General features: G+C 39.0%; 1 protein-coding gene across 5 annotated transcripts in view; it reads left to right on the top strand.

The window, feature by feature from the left end:
* HLCS (holocarboxylase synthetase) overlaps positions 1-15,977 on the top strand; it is an 89,971-nt gene extending 73,994 nt beyond the window's left edge. For all 5 annotated transcript variants that reach the window (XM_083734753.1, XM_083734752.1, XM_083734751.1 and 2 more), the window contains exons 7-11: positions 6,485-6,552; positions 7,276-7,436; positions 10,770-10,884; positions 13,095-13,308; positions 14,202-15,977. In XM_083734753.1, the coding sequence (XP_083590879.1) occupies positions 6,485-6,552; positions 7,276-7,436; positions 10,770-10,884; positions 13,095-13,308; positions 14,202-14,373 (730 nt within the window). In that variant the 3' untranslated portion in view covers positions 14,374-15,977. The remainder of the gene's footprint in view (positions 1-6,484; positions 6,553-7,275; positions 7,437-10,769; positions 10,885-13,094; positions 13,309-14,201) is intronic.
* Positions 15,978-18,108: the final 2,131 nt, after the last annotated feature.

Raw genomic sequence — 18,108 nt, forward strand, 5'->3', positions numbered from 1 at the left:
TGCTTTTTAAACAGTTTCTTGTGCACAGATCTTCAAAAAATGCAACAGTTTCTGAAAGCAGAAACTTTGAAAATATAAGTTAAATACCAGGATCATACCCTCCAACATTTCTCAGATGAAAATAGGGACATTCTATTCTCCTGCTTTTGATCTCACCATACAAATATACATCTGTCACCTTGAGCCAATTATAACCTTTCTGCTGAACCTACCTAACAGGATTGTTGTAAAGAAAAAAATGTGCAAGGGAAGGGATTGTGTATAACACCTTCCACAGATAAATGAAATGGGAAAAAATTTTAGCTGTAAGCTGCCTTGAATCCCTGTCAGGGGAAAAGGCAGGATATAACAACAACAATGAGAATGTTCAGGAACAATTGAACTCAGTGGAACTTAGTTCTGAATAAAAATGCTTAGTAAAGTTGCACAGTCTTTACCCAACTACCTGGGATTAAGCTTCATTGAATACAGTAGTGTAGGGCTTAATTTACAATAAAGGAATAAACATTCCATGTGTTTCCTAAAAAATGGCTAGCTTCTGAAGAATTGCTATTAAAGAATTTTCCTTCAAAATTATAGAGAGAGCTTTGTATGTGTATAAACATACACAGAAAGAGAGAGATAGAAAAGGCTCCTGTTTCCCAGAAGGACAGTGAGGTGTCTGATCTCTCCACCACTCTTAACCAAGACAAGGAGGGGAGGGAAAAGGAAAACCAGGACATACCGCGATCATATCAGAAACTGGGATGGCTTCTGTAATTCCAGGACTGTGCCTGGAAAATCAGAACACTTGGAGGGTATGCAGGATGCCAAATTATTTTCCAGCTCCTGACAGACAGGCTTCTACCTTCTTCCAACCTTGGTGAACAAACTGGTTATATGTGATCAAGGCATATTATTGATCCCACTCAGCATAAGTTTAATCCAATTTATTATGGCAAACAGATGCCAGCCCCTTCTGCTTGTTTCACTATACACTAAATAAAGTACACTAAACCTATCTTTCTGAAAGAAACAGTGGATGCATGATATTTGTGGTTCATGCTGTGGCCACAGACATCTGATGGTGAATTTGGGGTGACCCAATGCAAAAATACTGAGGATCCATATGGATCTGTGTTTTGTAACCATGTTTTTGCGCCATTGCGGCCCTACGCAACAGTAGGTGCGTGATTTTTTTGGTGCAGGCTGTAGCCATGGACATGCTATGTGATCTGATGGTGAATTTGGGGTGACCCAGTGCAAAAATCCTGAGAATCCATGTGGATCCATGCTTTGTAACCACATTTTTGCGCCATTGCGGCCCCATGCAACAGTGGGTGCGTGATTTTTTTGGTGTAGGCTGTAGCCATGGGCATGCTAGTGATCTGATGGTGAATTTGGGGTGACCCAGTGTAAAAATCCTGAGGATCCATGGGCTTTTACCTTGCCCCTCTCAAGCAGCCTCCACTAGTGTCCCTTATCTCTCTTCTGATTCCACGGATCAGCTGTTTCCTTTCAACACTCCCTTCCCTCTTGTTTGCCTTAGTATCTTCCTTAGCTGGAGCAGTTTTTTTGCTCCTCCTTTTCTTCTAATTTCTCTCCTCATTGCTTTAGTATTCCTGTTTCCCCCCTTTGTAAGTTTGCTGTCTTTACCTCCCCCCTCCCAGGCAGCCTCCTTTATCTCTAGCATCCCTTATCTCTCTCCCAGATCAGCAAACAATCAGCGGCTTTGTTTCAACACCCACTTTCCTCTTTCAAAAAAACCATGATCTGCTTTTTGCCCTTGGGCAATTTGGCTCCAGGGGGCACGCATTCGCTCCATAAGACGCACAGACATTTCCCCTTACTTTTTAGGAAGAAAAAGGTGTGTCTTATGGGGCAAAAAATACAGTACATCTTTGATGGTCCAAAACAAATTTATCATGGTTGTGGAGGGTAGCAGCTGTCAAGATGATGCTACTCCCCAAATTGACTCTCTTATTCCAAGTGCTCCCAATAAAAATTCCTTGAAAAATGCTGTTGCAATGGCAGAAATGATGAGACTCTGTTCTACACCAAGGCAAGAGACCTAGATTAGGCCTGGCAACCATTTGTTAAAAATCAAAACAAGAGAGTCTAGGATTACCTCAAGTTAAGTGGTACTAAGAGGCACTTAATATTAGAATCCTTCTCACTGCGCTACAGGACCCTAAGGGTTGTTCATGATTAAGGACGGGGTATAATCAGGAAGTGCACAATAAAATATGTGCTATTACGTTTTCATCCCATAATAATAATAAAGTTGGAACACATTTTGGGCTACAAACTTAGGGGCGCCAGGACTTTCAGGACAGGACTTTCGTTTTTCAAAAGTGGAATGAAGAAGGACTGTATCATTCATGTGACATTTACAAAAACCAGCAGCATTTTACAGCTGCTCAGATTGTTCCTAAATTGGAAATAGTTGGCATAAGCTGGCACCAAGACAATTTCAGTGTGAAAAAATTGATTCACCAGCAAGCAAGCAGGCCCTTCACTCCTTTTGAAAAAAATATAATAAATACATCTGTATCATCCAAAGGAGTACTTTCAATCGTCTACAAAACTTGCTGTCTCAAATCTATGAAAAGCCTATAGGAATCAAGCTTGGGGAAGGAATTGGAATGGGCCAACAGTTGTAATGTGTGGGCCAAAAACTGCCATTATCGGTATTAGTGAAAAATAGAGAAACAACATCTAATGTCTTATATAAATGTTATCTGACACCCCAGAGGTGCTGTGGTAGCAGCTTCCAAGTTTCATCACTCCAAGTTTCAATAAGATAGTATTTATTTATTTATATTTTATTACCCACCCTACAATCTAAAGTCCTGGGATTAGAAGCTTCTACCACATGTGATCGTTATGCGAAGGTATAAACATCTTTTGCAAGACGGTCTTTAAGGAGATTGGCACAATTACCTACCCAACATTCAGTTATTTGTGTTCTGCAGAAAGAACTTACTACCTAAAGAGCTTGTTACATTTATACTAGTGACATCAAGGCAACTGGTTCACACACAACTGGAAGAGCTTGGAAAATTTGTTGGTAGACTGTTGGCACCAATAAATCTGGTCCCTAGCTCTTATGGAGAAACTTACCAAATAAGTACAGGACATGAGGATAATGCTTTTATTGAGATTTAGTATGCATTTATTGCTTATGTAAATAAGGATGACCATGGTTTACAACAGCCAACACACATGACAATCTTTGGCAAAATGTTATTGGTTAACTCTTGCATTTTCAATTCAGGAGTGGGGAACAAGGACCAGGGATTATCGCGCGCACACACACACACACATTTACAACAAAAATAATTAAAAAACAGAAAATAACAGTTAAAGAAAATAAGCAGATGAATTATATGCTGATATAAAATAAGTCACTACCTACTGTAAAATGCCTTTGTAGAATATCTGGACATGGTTGGTCTGGGTTTTTTTCCTGTAAGGCTCATAGGTATTTATAATAAATACTGTTATTGTTTATTGAACCGTCAGCACATATGTAGTTTATAGTTTGAATAATAATAGGTGATTATGCATTATCATATGAAATTATTGCAGTATCAGGTGGTTAAATCTAAGCTTACGTAGCGAAGATTATCCCTCCATATCTTCTTTGCTTTTTACTTCTTCCTGAATAAGAGTCCTGTAAGACTCAACAGCTTGCAGTCGAAGGTTAGCTCAAGAAAGTTACATGTTTTTCTTCTTTTTGTACCCACATAGATATAGAACTACACTAAGGTAGTTTTAGGGACGCAGGTGGCGCTGTGGGTTAAAGCCTCAGCGCCTAGGACTTGCTGATCAAAAGGTTGGCGGTTCGAATCCCTGCGGCGGGGTGCGCTCCCGCTGCTCGGTCCCAGCGCCTGCCAACCTAGCAGTTCGAAAGCACCTCCGGGTGCAAGTAGATAAATAGGGACCGCTTACCAGCGGGAAGGTAAACGGCGTTTCCGTGTGCGGCTCTGGCTCGCCAGAGCAGCGATGTCACGCTGGCCATGTGACCCGGAAGTGTCTCCGGACAGCGCTGGCCCCTGGCCTCTTGAGTGAGATGGGCGCACAACCCCAGAGTCTGTCAAGACTGGCCCGTACGGGCAGGGGTACCTTTACCTTTACCTTTAAGGTAGTTTAGCATGTAGACTGTTTACAATCACTTCTTTCTGTTACAAAACCCTAAAACTTGTATTTTCTGAAATGGTGGGGGGGTTATAAAAATCACAAGCACTTTATTATGGCCTTGGAACTGTGTGGTAATGCCCCTAGAGTTATCTCAGATAGCATAAATAAATCTGTCTGTCTCCAGTAGTCTCAGTCTAGGTATTAGCAACTTCTCTATGTTGTATTCCTTCTTTCAAAATTCCCCTCCTTACAGAAACTTTGCCTTCAGTAGCACAGGAGCCCAGTCTTGTCTTAGTGTGCTCTAGTAACTCTGGCCAAACCACTTAGCAACTTCATGCATAGGTTTCCTTAATCACATCATTGTTCTACAGCACTGTGTTTGGTGTCATAACTAACTTTTTCCCCTCTCCTGATTTGTCTCCCTCAGATTTGTAATGTATGACTTGCCTGTTATGTGGAGCCTAGACAGTTGCTTCAGCTATATTTATAATCTGTCCATAGCACCATTTCCAGATTTAAGTTACATTTCCTTTTATGTAACATGAATGTGGTACTGAAGCTGAAGCAGTTTTTGACTCTTACGTGCAGAGTTTCTAGAAGACAATATTAAACTTAAATGGTTACAAAGAACCTCTCTCAGATTCTTTCTGCCAGCTCCCAGCACAAGTAAAATACAGTTTTAACGGCAACAGTTGATGGTAGACAGTCTCAATAAGCAATTCATGGTAGCCAAGAGAAACAATTATCAGGCTGTACTTTTAATATATAATGGAAGTGGGACTGGCAAAGAGATACTCTGGCCATTGCTTAGAAAAAGGACTATTGCTGATATTTGCATTAAAGGGAGGAGAACATTGCATTACCACTCCTGTGGTTCAAATACTTTTTTGCCTTTTAACTTGCTCTTTTTGCAGTTAGGTGAACAACTGATCCATTGTGGAAACATGTTCAGAAATATTTTGGATCATGTTTTGTGTTCTTTATGCATCCTCTATCTAACCTATTTATAAATCATTATTCTTGAAACCCCAGCAGGAGTGAATTAGGAAACGCCCTCTGGAACCATTGGCACTAACCAATGTTGGTTCCCAGTAAGAACCAGAGGGTGTATTTGTGCTTACAATTCTGTTTTTCCTGATGGCCATTAGCTCAATCCCAGAGTTTTTAAGTCCTTGAATCTTCCAAAATTCAGAAAAAGCAATTCTACAATATGTTATAAGCAAAGGCAAACCCTGGGGGCTGGCAAAACTAACCACTGCCAGAGGTGCCAGCTCTGGGGTGGTGCAGAATTCACCTCTCAGACTATGGAATATATGATGTGTATGTGTGTGGTGATATGCCGCCACTGTTGCAGCGAGATCAAACACAGGGGAAGTGTCCCATCTTTCTTGCACTGCAGCACAAAGGTGTTTGAATTTTGTTGGCCTTTCTCCTCTCCTCATCCTCATTCCAGACACTTGAGTACTCATAAAATGTAGTAATTTCTAATGTAGATATTGCAGTAAAGTGTTTTTGGGGGGGCACTGATATAGATCTTTCTGGGGGGTGCCAATACAGTCTTTGGTTGTAAGTATCTCTGCATTATATTAAATGGAAATTCTCCACATTAAAAGGGTCTATCAAAGCTTTAATAGTTTAAGCCCTGACCAATATGTCATAGCATGCTTTTTTCTGCTAACCTGCAAAGAAAAGAAAGCCATATCACTATTTAGTGCTACTTATTACCAAGGCAACTTAAACAATATTCTCACAGCAAGATTTATGCAAGTCAACATTGGCTCATTTGGTGGTGTTTGAATATGCTTCAGTTTCTACTTATCCCCTGTAGGAAAACTGTATTCTTTTAAGTGAAACAATTTTAAAAGCAGAGCACAAGCCTAAAATAAGCTAGTGTTCTCTAGAGTTCTCAGAAGGTGTAGATTTATTTACTGTAGTTAAATCATAATTAGTTCTCAAGGGATAGTGTCTCTCTTAAACTGCTTTATTGCCACCATACTGGTTTTCTAAATAATCAGAAACTGCTGCTGTTGCTGTATTCAGGAGTATAGTCATGAATTTGCTATAAGTAGTAACAAATGTTAGAAATTGCTGGTTGTCACATATGGAAGATAGTGAAACACTTTAGTGAGAATAAGCACCTCAAAAAGAAATGTAGGAAGTGCAGCTACTTGATTGAAAAATATCCTGCTGTTATAGATTTGATATTTTCATTGCAACATTTTTCAATATGTTTTGCCTTTCCCATTGTTTTAACATTTTTGACCTGAAGCTGAAATGATAATGTAACAAAAATTATAAATATAATGTTTATATGAAAGCCACACATTGTTCTAATAGGAGTTTTCCTTTTTACAATTTGCAGGTTGATGTACAAGGTGCCACAGGAAATAGGTCTGATTGCGATTGCGGTTCAACAAACTCAAGGGAAAGGTATGTTGGTGTAATTCTGATGTCAGCAATACAAGTTCATGAATTGGAAATAATCAATTTTAAATAGCTAAAATAGCTGTTTACAATTTTAAATAGCTAAAATAGCTGTGTGAAAAAGTGTGTGAAACCATCCCGAGTTGTTAGTAAGCACTTTTCTGACTCTGTATTTTCATCCAATTGGGGTTTTCATAGATGCTTTTCAGGGAAGCCAAATGCAATCTCACCACACCCCAGTTCTGTGACAGAGAACTACTACCAGCTGTATGCTTTTTTTGGCATTACAAATATATACCACAAAGTTGTTCTTTTCAATGTATCTTTTTTAAAAAACAACAACTAGGTGGTATTTAATATGAAAAATTATAAAACCTATCCTCTCATAATTATGTATTTAAGCATGGATCTAATCCGTTGACTGGATTGTTCCTGTTTTTAATCTTCATTTCTCTTCTCTTTTGGCCAGAGTAGACATATTGTATCAGATTGACAGTAGACATACATACATTTCTTATTGCTACAACTTACGGTGTAAGCAAATCACATGTATATGATTTTTTACTTGTGAATTAAAAACAGAAAGAAACAATGTAAAAACTTTAAACCATCAATATATTAGAACGCCTTCAAAATATTTCATTAGATTTTCTCAGTGAACTGATGAAGCTTTCTTTTTATATAACAAAATAAAACTTTCACATAAATACTTGTTCCCCCTTTTTTAAGGCCGTGGTGGGAATGCTTGGCTGAGTCCTGTGGGAGCTGCTTTATCAACTCTACATATCACCATTCCTTTATCTTCTGAACTGGGACGAAGAATTCCTTTTATTCAGCATTTGGTTTCTCTAGCAGTTGTAGAGTCTGTTAGATCCATACCTGGATACCAGGTATTGTATTTGCGTGTTTCCTATTCCATTATTTTTACGCTTTTTTGACCTAAAATGACTTGAGTATATAATTGACATCCCCACTTAGCATCATTCAACTATCAGAATTTGCCCCCAGGCAAATTTGATTTTGCCCCCAGGTAATTTTTTCCTCTTCATGTGTATGATTGCTGTTTCCATAATGAACCCCCCAAAAAGTAACTTAAGACTAGCAACCCATTCTGGTTTACTGTATTATACCTGAGTTTCTGTAATGAAGATTGATTTGCCTCTTGGTCTTACTCCTGGACTTTGTTTTATTTTTGTTATAAAACTGATGAGAGGAACTGAGAAAAGAAAAAATAATAAGATTTGCAATTGCCTCTTAGGTTTTAGTTGGAGCTGTTTCACTAGCCACTTCATTCCTTCTTTCTTTTTCCACTTCTTGTTTAACATTGAAAATGTTTGCCCCAAGCTCGGAAGCAAGAGGCTAACCATATCCTCTCAGGGGGGAATCAAGTGTCCTGTCATCAATGCTCAAATTACAAACCAATCTTCTTTAGCACCTCATCAGTTTCCTTTGAATGTAACCAATTCATAATATTGGCTAACTGTAAAACATTGGTATTTTACAGGACTAGTCAATGAAAACATGTGTTTCCTATATTACACATTTGAGCACATTTACACATGAATTTCATTAGAGTGGTACCCAGTAGCCTTTCATATAGTTTAACGGTTGTCTTCTATTAACACTTCCCAACTTCAGGACTTCATAAGTTGACTGTAAAAATGCTTCACAATGGAATGTAAAATAAAATAAAATATAGTGGTTTGGAGTCTGTTTAATGTAGGAGTCCCCAAAAATAAAAGGAATACTTTACAGGGATAATTCAATCTCGTAAATATATTAGTTGTCAGACACAGTACAACTGAATAGCAAATCATCCCTTTAGAAGTCTGTTGTACTTTTTTGTTATTTTCTCTGATATGTTCAGTAACTTTTCATAAATAAGTCTCTAGATTAGTGTACAGTGGTGCCCCGCAAGACGAATGCCTCGCAAGATGGAAAACTCGCTAGACGAAAGGGTTTTCCGTTTTTTGAGCTGCTTCGCAAGACGAATTTCCCTATGGGCTTGCTTCGCAAGACAAAAACGTCTTGCAAGTTTGTATCCTTTTTCTTAACACAATTAATACAGTTGCGACTTGACTTTGAGGAGCAACTCATAGAACGCAGTGTACATAGTAGCCTTTTTTGAGGTTTTTAAAGACTTTGGTGATTTTTGAAGCTTTTCCAAAACTTCTTTTGCAGCCATTTGGTAAGTTAAGCTTTTAAAACTTTTTTTGGGGGGGTTGGATTTTGGGTTGGGGTGTTTGGAATTCAAGGACTTGGTGTTGGGGAGAGGTTTGCAAGAATCTGGAAGCTTGTGTGTTTTTTTTCTGCATTTTTATGATTTTCTGTGACCATTGGGCCACTCTGCTGTTTTTTTAAAAAAATTCTGGGTTTGAATTTTGAAATGCTCTTTACAGTATGTGTGACTTTAAAGAGCACTTAATAAACTCTTGTTGTACCAAATTTGGCTTTGTTTGGACTTTTTTTGACCATAGGAAGGCATTAATTGATTTTCAATGCATTCCTATGGGATTTTGTGCTTCGCAAGACGAAAAATTCGCTAGACGAAAAAATTCGTGGAACGAATTAATTTCGTCTTGCGAGGCACCACTGTACTTGAATCTTTGTCAAATAGTTCAACAACTATTTTTCCAGGTGTGCATGGGAGAGCAAAGGACATAGGTCCCACTGACTTTGCACAATACTGATACCACCCAGTGTCTTAATATAGCACAATACAGGTTCTTTCAGATTATTGAACTTTCTCCTGAAGAAAGGATCTCCAATCAGACCTTATACTTGATCTCAAGCCAAATACACTGAAATGTCAAGTCTTTGCTTTGTCATCAGTTCTATCCAGGACAGACTCCTGCGCTCCCATCCAGTATTTAAGAGGTTCCTTCAGGGAGCATCTCTTTGAAGCCCTCTGGTCATCCACAGGTTTCTCTCCTGGAATGGACATGGTCTTCTGTGTTCTCCCATAGCCCCTCTGCTTCCTCAGTCTCTCTGCTTCCTGTTCCTTAAGGCAGATTTCTTCATTGCTATCACCCCTACAAGTAGGGTGACTGAACTCAACATACCTTCCATCAGAAGCTAGCCCTACATGTTCCAAAAATTTTTACCCCATTAAATATACTTGTATATGCTAGATGTCAAGACGGGGACTCAAAACCTACATCCAGAACACAGTAACATTCAGATAAATGGGCAGCCTGTACTTCCACACTAGGTAGAAAAGTCTACTTCATCTCTGGTGAGATGGATAAAAGCTGTTGGTTATGAGGCCCATCTTTTAGCACAGGCTACTCATCCTCGGTTCTCCAGATGTTTTGAGACTACAATTCCCATCATCCCTGACTACTGGTCCTGCTAGCTAGGGATCATGGGAGTTGTAGGCCAAAACATCTGGAGGGCCAAGGTTGAGGAAGCCTTCTTTATCAACTCTGTTTCATACAACAGCTCATTCCACTCGGGCAGCTGCCACTTCTGTTGCTCTGTAAACCAATGCACCCATATCTGAAATATGCCAAACAGCCACATGCCACTCAACAAACATGTTGACATGACAGCACAGTTTAGATGGTATGGAGCTTTGGGGGTAGGGTTTTATGCACATTGTCCCTCAAGTGCTGAAGCAGTCATCTACCCACTGCAGGAAAGCAACAGTTTTTATGTATCCCGCCTGCAGGATACCTCCTGAATCCAGCAGGAGAATGGGACATTGGTTTCTTCCACAACATACCTTCTTGCAAAGGCATCCAAGTCAGGTGGCTGCCCACAGCACCACTCAGTTAATCCAGATCACATTCAGGATCAGGGCTCTTCTCTCTTTTTGTCTTTTCCATGTGTCTGTTTATTTTTTAAGTGGTTCTGCTAGTCTGAAAATGAGATGTTAGGGAGAAAAAGCTCCAGGGTCACATGTTTCCCAACAAACAGGAATTATTAGAACTCACCAGGGGCCAAGAGCAAACCTTGAAGGTAAGTGACTAGTGTTTTGATCTGTTTCCAAATTCATTGTGGGCTTTTGCCTCTTTGTGGGTATCTTTTAGAAAGAGGGGGAGAGAGAGAGAGAGAGAGAGAGAGAGAGAGAGAGAGAGAGAAATGCTGCTAAGTTTTCATTTGTGTATTCAGTGTCAGTATTAAATATTTGGAGAACAGGAAGCGCTAGACAAAGGATTAACACCATGCTGCTTTGGGATGCAGTAATATAGAGCTATTAATATACATGTTGGTTTCCCTAGGATATTGAGCTTCGAGTGAAATGGCCAAACGATATTTACTATAGTGACCTTATGAAGCTGGGTGGCGTTTTAGTGAATTCCACACTAACAGGAGATACATTCCACATTCTTATTGGTAAGAACATAAATGGTTTAAAATATGTTTGTTTGTTTGTTTTTAGGCATTTTTGCTGCTATTTATAATGCAAATACAAAGCAAAATAAATGTGGCCGTGATTCACCTGGCCCTTAATGGATTGTTATCTGACTCCCTGCTTTCAGCTTGCAGGAGAAATTATTGATTTGTTCAGTCATGGGAGGAGAGGCATAATCAAGAATCCTTGATTATTAAATAAATAGTGTCCATGTTGTGTGCTTTAAAGGATAGGTAAATAGGAATAACAGAATCAGGTCTAGACTTAGAGCAATCAGCAGACCTACTCTCAGTATCTCTTGCTTCAAAGTTAGCAAGCTTCAGGAGATGGTGGCAGCAATACTCATTTATAAACAGTATGAAGAATGCATCTAAGTGCAATCTAATTTGGAACAGGGATAATATTCGAGATGATCCAGGTTGAAATCCATGGCTTTCACAGTGTTCACCCTGCAAGTGGATAGTTGCTTAACATTTTGTTAAGCCCATATCCATTAACAGCATTCACAATGTTCTCCACACACACCAGAAAACATTTTGGATAAAACTAATGTAGAAAATAGGGACGCGGGTGGCGCTGTGGGTTAAACCACAGATCCTAGGACTTGCCGATCAGAAGATCAACGGTTCGAATCCCCGCGACGGGGTGAGCTCCCGTTGCTCGGTCCCTGCTCATGCCAACCTAGCAGTTCGAAAGCACGTCAAAGTGCAAGTAGATAAATAGGTACCGCTCTGGCGGGAAGGTAAACGCTGTTTCCGTGTGCTGCTCTGGTTTGCCAGAAGCGGCTTAGTCATGCTGGCCACATGACCCGGAAGCTGTACACCAGCTCCCTTGGCCAATAAAGCGAGATGAGCGCCGCAACCCCAGAGTCGGTCACGCCTGGACCTAATGGTCAGGGGTCCCTTTACCCCTTTACCTTTAATGTGGAAAATACACTATTGAGAATATTATAGTTTCACTTCAGTGCTTATAGGAGCACTCCTAAAATCCTATTTCAATCTGTGGGTTTTGTTAACAGAGAATGTTCTAAAATTTTATAATATGGATTTGATTCCTGACTCCACCCTTCTTAAATGTCAAGGAAACTAATCCTCTTCAGATCAATTTATGAATATTACCAAATAATTATTTCCATATTTAATAGGTATATTACTTATAAATTATTAAAGTAATGGTTTCAAAAATAGGGCATTTAAATGTGAGTACACTTGACAAGTCTGGCTCTGGCATCACATGCACAGGGAATGGAAAACCTACATTGCTCAGAAAGGGAGGAAAATAAACAGGTAGTACAAGATTGGTGTGTACATTTCGCAGAGCTATGTTTAGGAGGCCTGATCAAGAAAGCCCTGAGAGCTGCATTTAAACACCCTGGCTTTCTGCCAATAATATTATCCCCTGCTAGAGAGCTGGGTGAGAAATGAGGCTTCAAAGAGAGTCTGGCAAGAGAGCCCTTGAAAGCTGAAAGTTGACTTAAATGTGGAATCCTCTAGGCTTTTCTCAAAGAAGCCAGTTGCTGCCCTGGAGCTGGGGGAAATGCAATTTTTTAAAATGGTAGAATATAGCATTTCATAGCCGCATCTTTCTTTTTCCGATTAATGCTCTCTTGCCTGTATGCTGAGCCATGTGTGTATGCATGAGATGGCCCATTAATTTCAACCTAAAGAGCACATCTACACATGCACACTAAACAGTGTATGCAGCTTGACTTCCTCCATCAAAATTTAGCAGGGCAGCCCTTGTAGGTGGGACAGTTTCCATACCCACAAAAACTCACTGTGGTGGGATGGGACAGACAGTATTGTTCTGTCACATAAAAACTGACAAAATATATTATTTGGCAGTTTTATTGCAGAGAACTGTTCTTTGTTTTAAATGAAGATTGTTCCAAAGTTGCATGTCTGGATGTGGATTGTCCTGGACTGAACTAGCTTTCATTGGAGGAAAAAACCATCAAGCACTGTCATGAGGCTGAGCCAGGCTGTCTTGTATTTAGCACATGAGATGGATTTGAGTTTATATGAGCTTCTGTCATCTTTCATCATTATTTAAAGCAAATCTCTTCAGGAAATCCGTAGATGGATTTTTACAGCTGTCTGGAGGAATGGATTTGTCTTATGATACAAAGAGACTTTTTCAGAGAAACAAAACTTTTCCTACACTGCCTTTCTAATTTATTTTTCTTCCCCAGGCTGTGGATTTAACGTGAATAACAGCAACCCCACTATATGCATCAACGATCTCATTATGGAGCACAATAAGACAAAGAATACAGAATTAAAGCCCTTAAGTGCAGATTACCTAATTGCAAGAAGTGTGACCGTGCTGGAAAGTCTGATCAACACCTTTCAAGAGAAAGGACCTAATGGAGTTCTTCCCATGTACTATAAGTACTGGGTGCACAGGTAAATAATTTAAAATATATATTCTATATCTTTTTTAAAAAGAATACTTATTTTTCTTTTACAACTAATAAAGAACAACATAAAGAATCAACAACATAAAATAAAATTTCCTTCTTAATATTCTTAATCTTAATTGTTTTAGTGATAAAATGAACTAACCCCATCAAGAGGCATTTATTTCAAACCAATAGTGACTGATCAGATATATATGTATGCATTTAACATGTTTTACTTTTTCAGCATGTGTTAGAAGTATTTGTTTATGCATAGGCAGATTTGTCATTCAGCACCCATGCATTAAAATATATCAGAATGTTTACAATGGAGTTGTTCCTTAAAGCTACATTTACCTAGCATTTTGAGTTAACATGCTAGACATGGATCATGAAGTCTGAGCTTTGCAGAATATCTGAGAAGAAACAGATTAATTTTACTATAGTTAAGCAAGTCTACCTATGAACAGGTGGGTGCAGGAAATTCCCACTGACATTGTTCATTATGATGGTAGACCATGTCAGTAAACCCTATTGTGTATAAGCTATGTAGGATTCATGTGCCTTTCTGAAGAATTATCTCTGGTACAGTGCCATTTATATGAATTTCATTAATCCATTTATTTCCTTTTGTCTATTCAAAGTTGGTTAAAACCCTCTGTTTAGATGGGGAAATCGTTCATTTCTTAACGTTATTCAAGGATTTCTACATCATTTTTCAAAACCCAAAATTTTCCCAAAGCATCTTCCAATCAGTATAAAAACATTTTAAACTTAATATCAATATCTAAAATACCAAAGCCTTTTACGTGTTTATGTAACATTTATAACTAGACTGAGGTGAGTTTATGAAACTTGATGGCTTTTTAAAGTGGGTAATTCCTTGTTTTTTATTTGCAGTGGTAAACAAGTACGGCTTGGAAGTGATGAAGGGCCTTTAGCGTGGATCGTTGGAATAGATGATTCCGGATACCTTCAAGTTCACGAGGAAGGCAAAAATGTAGTAACCGTGCACCCAGATGGCAATACTTTTGATATGCTGAGAAACCTGATAATTCCAAAACAGCAGTAGTTTTTTAATATGGTGAAACAGCTTCTCTCTCAGACCATTTTCTAGAGTTTGGCTGGAGACTGTCAAACTAGAAGTATCTAATCTGAAGAATTGAAACACTGTATACCAAGGAAAACATTGAGTTTTGGGTCATTTAATTTTCCTGGGCTCTTGGCCCAGTGACCTGGGATTTAGTGGCTTTTCATGTTTGTTTGTTTGTTTGTTTTCCTTTCAGTCTCCATGCAGATGTGAAGGAAACCTTATGGTCAGCATGAAAAGCTCTAGCTTCTAATTTTTGGCATGGAACACTCAAGTAGAATTAGCTCCATAAATCTGTGTTATCCTGTTACTACAGATTCTTCACGCCTGCACTTACAGTATACCTTTACATCCAGTGCTCATATTACTTTGTATCTATAGGAAGGAATGCATTTTGCAGTAGAATATTTCCTATATTAAAATGATAGGGTATAATAAGTTTGGTTTACCAATGCCCCAGTTTAGTATGATGTTTTGTTTTTAAGTTGTGGATGAACAGCTATATGCAAAATGAAGTTATATTATTCATTTTAAACATCTGTTTTAGAGTATGCCATAAAATTATTTAAAGAATTTTACCCCTCCTGCTGTCTCATACCCACAAAACAATGATCAAAAGGAATTTTAGCCTTTTAGTAAGGTCTCTCCATATGCTGTGTTATATTGGAGTACAAGTCTTTCAGAAGCTTGATGTTTCCACAACTGACCACTAATTGTTATTTTTTTTCTAACAATAGATTTCTGGCAGTTGCCCTGATTCCTATAAGACTATACAGAATCTGAATTGCTTGGAAGTATGTTTCAAGTTCGCAGTGCTATTTTGCGTTTTCCTTGGATTATGAATCCGACAAGTGTTTCTACTTTAATGGCTATAGCAGAACCTATTTTCCTGTATTATCTATTGTGCCTTATGCATTAAATATATCATAGTTATGATACATAATTATGTGTCATCTTGCCTACTCAGTATGGTCCTCTGATCACTCCGATCATTTTTATGATCAGATGCCAAATACTGATGAATAGATGATACGTTCAGCTTCTTGCTCTGTTCTCAGAGGCTCCTAGGTGTATGATTGTGTTTCTGGACTAGGCTGCCTAGGCTTATGGAACTCACTCTCAACCCAGCCCTCCCAGGCTCTAGTTTGAAACCAATTTCTGCATATTGGGGAACTGTTGGTAACATGACCTCCTAATGAGAACTGCCATGGGTTCTAAAGGACTCCCTCATGTTAAGTTAAGAAAGTGTCCTGAAAGGCATGCCTGACATGTAGCCAGAAGCAGGTTTGTAGGTTAAAGTTCACTTTATAAAGAATCAGGAAATAAGTAGATTGGCTCAAATATAAATCCAAGAAGCCTTAAAGAAAGCAAAGAAGTTGGCCTGTAATGGTGGATTAGCATAATCCCTGCATATTGGAGTCTTGAGTAGTTTGACTATAAATTACTGGAGATTAAGTTTTCATTTCATTTAAAATGAGGATTTTGACTTCTGTTGTATAATGTTTCCCACACTGTGACATCTATGACTGTTTCTTGCTTGATGGCATTGTTATCTAACAAATGAAAAAGTAAAACAATTTAGCTTATTTGAGTGGCTGTATATTGATTATTTGTTCAAACAACTAATGGTGAGAAGCAATGACTTGCAAAACTCTCTGGGACTAGGAATTCAAAGCTCCTATTATTATTGATTTAACAACTCCAGTGATCCTTAAGATTGAGTTAGTATAATAAAATAAATAGAAACTCCAGCAATGGTATTCAATTTTTATTTTTATTTGCCTGTGGAATCCTTCTGTCCTATTGTCCTACCTCAGGAGCTTTTAAATGTATGATTCATACTATTTACCTGTTAGCTGCCAAATTAATAGAGCAGGGCTGTGCCACTTCATTGTTCAGTCTGAACCTTCATCCCAAGTCGCACAGCAATCCACTCCCCAGTTTCTACCTGACATCTTGCAAACATGTTCCTACTGTGAAAATCTTATGACTTTTCACAGTATGCACCATTTTAATAATGTAGGGTAGTTTGATTATACATGACAGCCAAGATTGCTCACAATTATTCAGTAGGGTAAATTTTAAAAAGAGGTGTTGAATTTGGAGACAGGATCAGTGAAATTTAGTTGTTGAAAGATTCTCTAAAGCTTGTTCTTCATTTAATTCTGTCCCTTTCACTTATTAATTTCTGCCCTGGTTTTTAGTATGTGTTTGAGGAAATGTAGGGTACAACATCATTATTGATGTTATTTGGGGCAGTGAAAGTTCAGACAGGTGAGGGAAGGGATAACTTCATTCTATCGTGTCATCTGGCAGTCCATCAGATCTAATTGTTTTGCTATTGAATACTATACCAGTGAACAGAAAAAAACAGCTACCATATAGAATTTGGTATCTACCTGAAGCTCAACATCAAAAAAACGAAGATCATGGCCACTGGTCCCATCACCTCCTGGCAAATAGAAGGGGAAGAAATGGAGGTAGTGAGAGATTTTACTTTCTTGGGCTCAATGATCACTGCAGATGGTGACAGCAGCCACGAAATTAAAAGACGCCTGCTTCTTGGGAGAAGGGCAATGACAGGCCTAGACAGCATCTTGAGAAGTAGAGACATCACCTTGCCAACAAAGGTTCGTATAGTTAAAGCTATGGTTTTCCCAGTAGTGATGTATGGAAGTGAGAGCTGGACCATAAAGAAGGCTGATCGCCGAAGAATTGATGCTTTTGAATTATGGTGCTGGAGGAGACTCTTGAGAGTCCCATGGACTGCAAGAAGATCAAACCTCTCCATACTGAAGGAAATCAACCCTGAGTGCTCACTGGAAGGACAGATTGTGAAGCTGAGGCTCCAGTACTTTGGCCACCTCATAAGAAGAGAAGACTCCCTGGAGAAGACCCTGATGTTGGGAAAGATGGAGGGCGCAAGAAGAAGGGGGCGACAGAGGACGAGATGGCTGGATAGTGTTTTCGAGGTTACCGGCATGAGTTTGACCAAACTGCAGGAGGCAGTGGAGGACAGAGGTGCCTGGTGTTCTCTGGTCCATGGGGTCACGAAGAGTCGGACACGACTAAACGACTAAACAACAACAACATCTACCTGGCATTAATGATCAAGATTGGGATGGATGAAAGGGACAGGCCTAATCTATTCCTATGGTGTCCTGATAATTATTGGTGCAGCAGCAATATATATTCAATGGCTGGGGAGAAGGGGTCCATCATCCACTTTCCTTTTCATAGCAGCCTGTCCAGCAATCAACTGATGCCAAAGATTTACATCAGGTGCTGGGCTCTCAGGACAGGACAGGGTTCTTGTTGATGTGAGAGGTGGTCTTTGAGATGCTCTTGGAGACCTCCTCACTTGTTGCCATGCATGTCCAGATGGCAATGGCAAAGAGTGTTTTTTACTAGCTTTAGGTGGTATGCCTGCTGCTCCTTTCCTAGTGAAGCTTGTTCTGGTCTTTGTCATTCATGCCTTAATTATACAAGGTGACCTTCCATAACAATGTGAAAGATGGACAGTTCTCTGCTGTATTGACTTCTGTTTGCCTGAATGACTAAGCATGTGGTTGGTCTAGATCTTCCCCTTCTTCCACTCCTCCCTGTTTCATGTATGCACAGAATACATTTTCTTGATTTATTAAACTTGATTTTGTATTGTTTGACTATATTTGTTTCTTTTTGGAAAAATCAGCAAAAATACCTGTTAATCAAAAA

This window comes from Podarcis gaigeae (assembly GCF_964106915.1).
Source record: "Podarcis gaigeae genome assembly, chromosome: 4".
Classification (NCBI taxonomy): Eukaryota; Metazoa; Chordata; class Lepidosauria; order Squamata; family Lacertidae; genus Podarcis; species Podarcis gaigeae.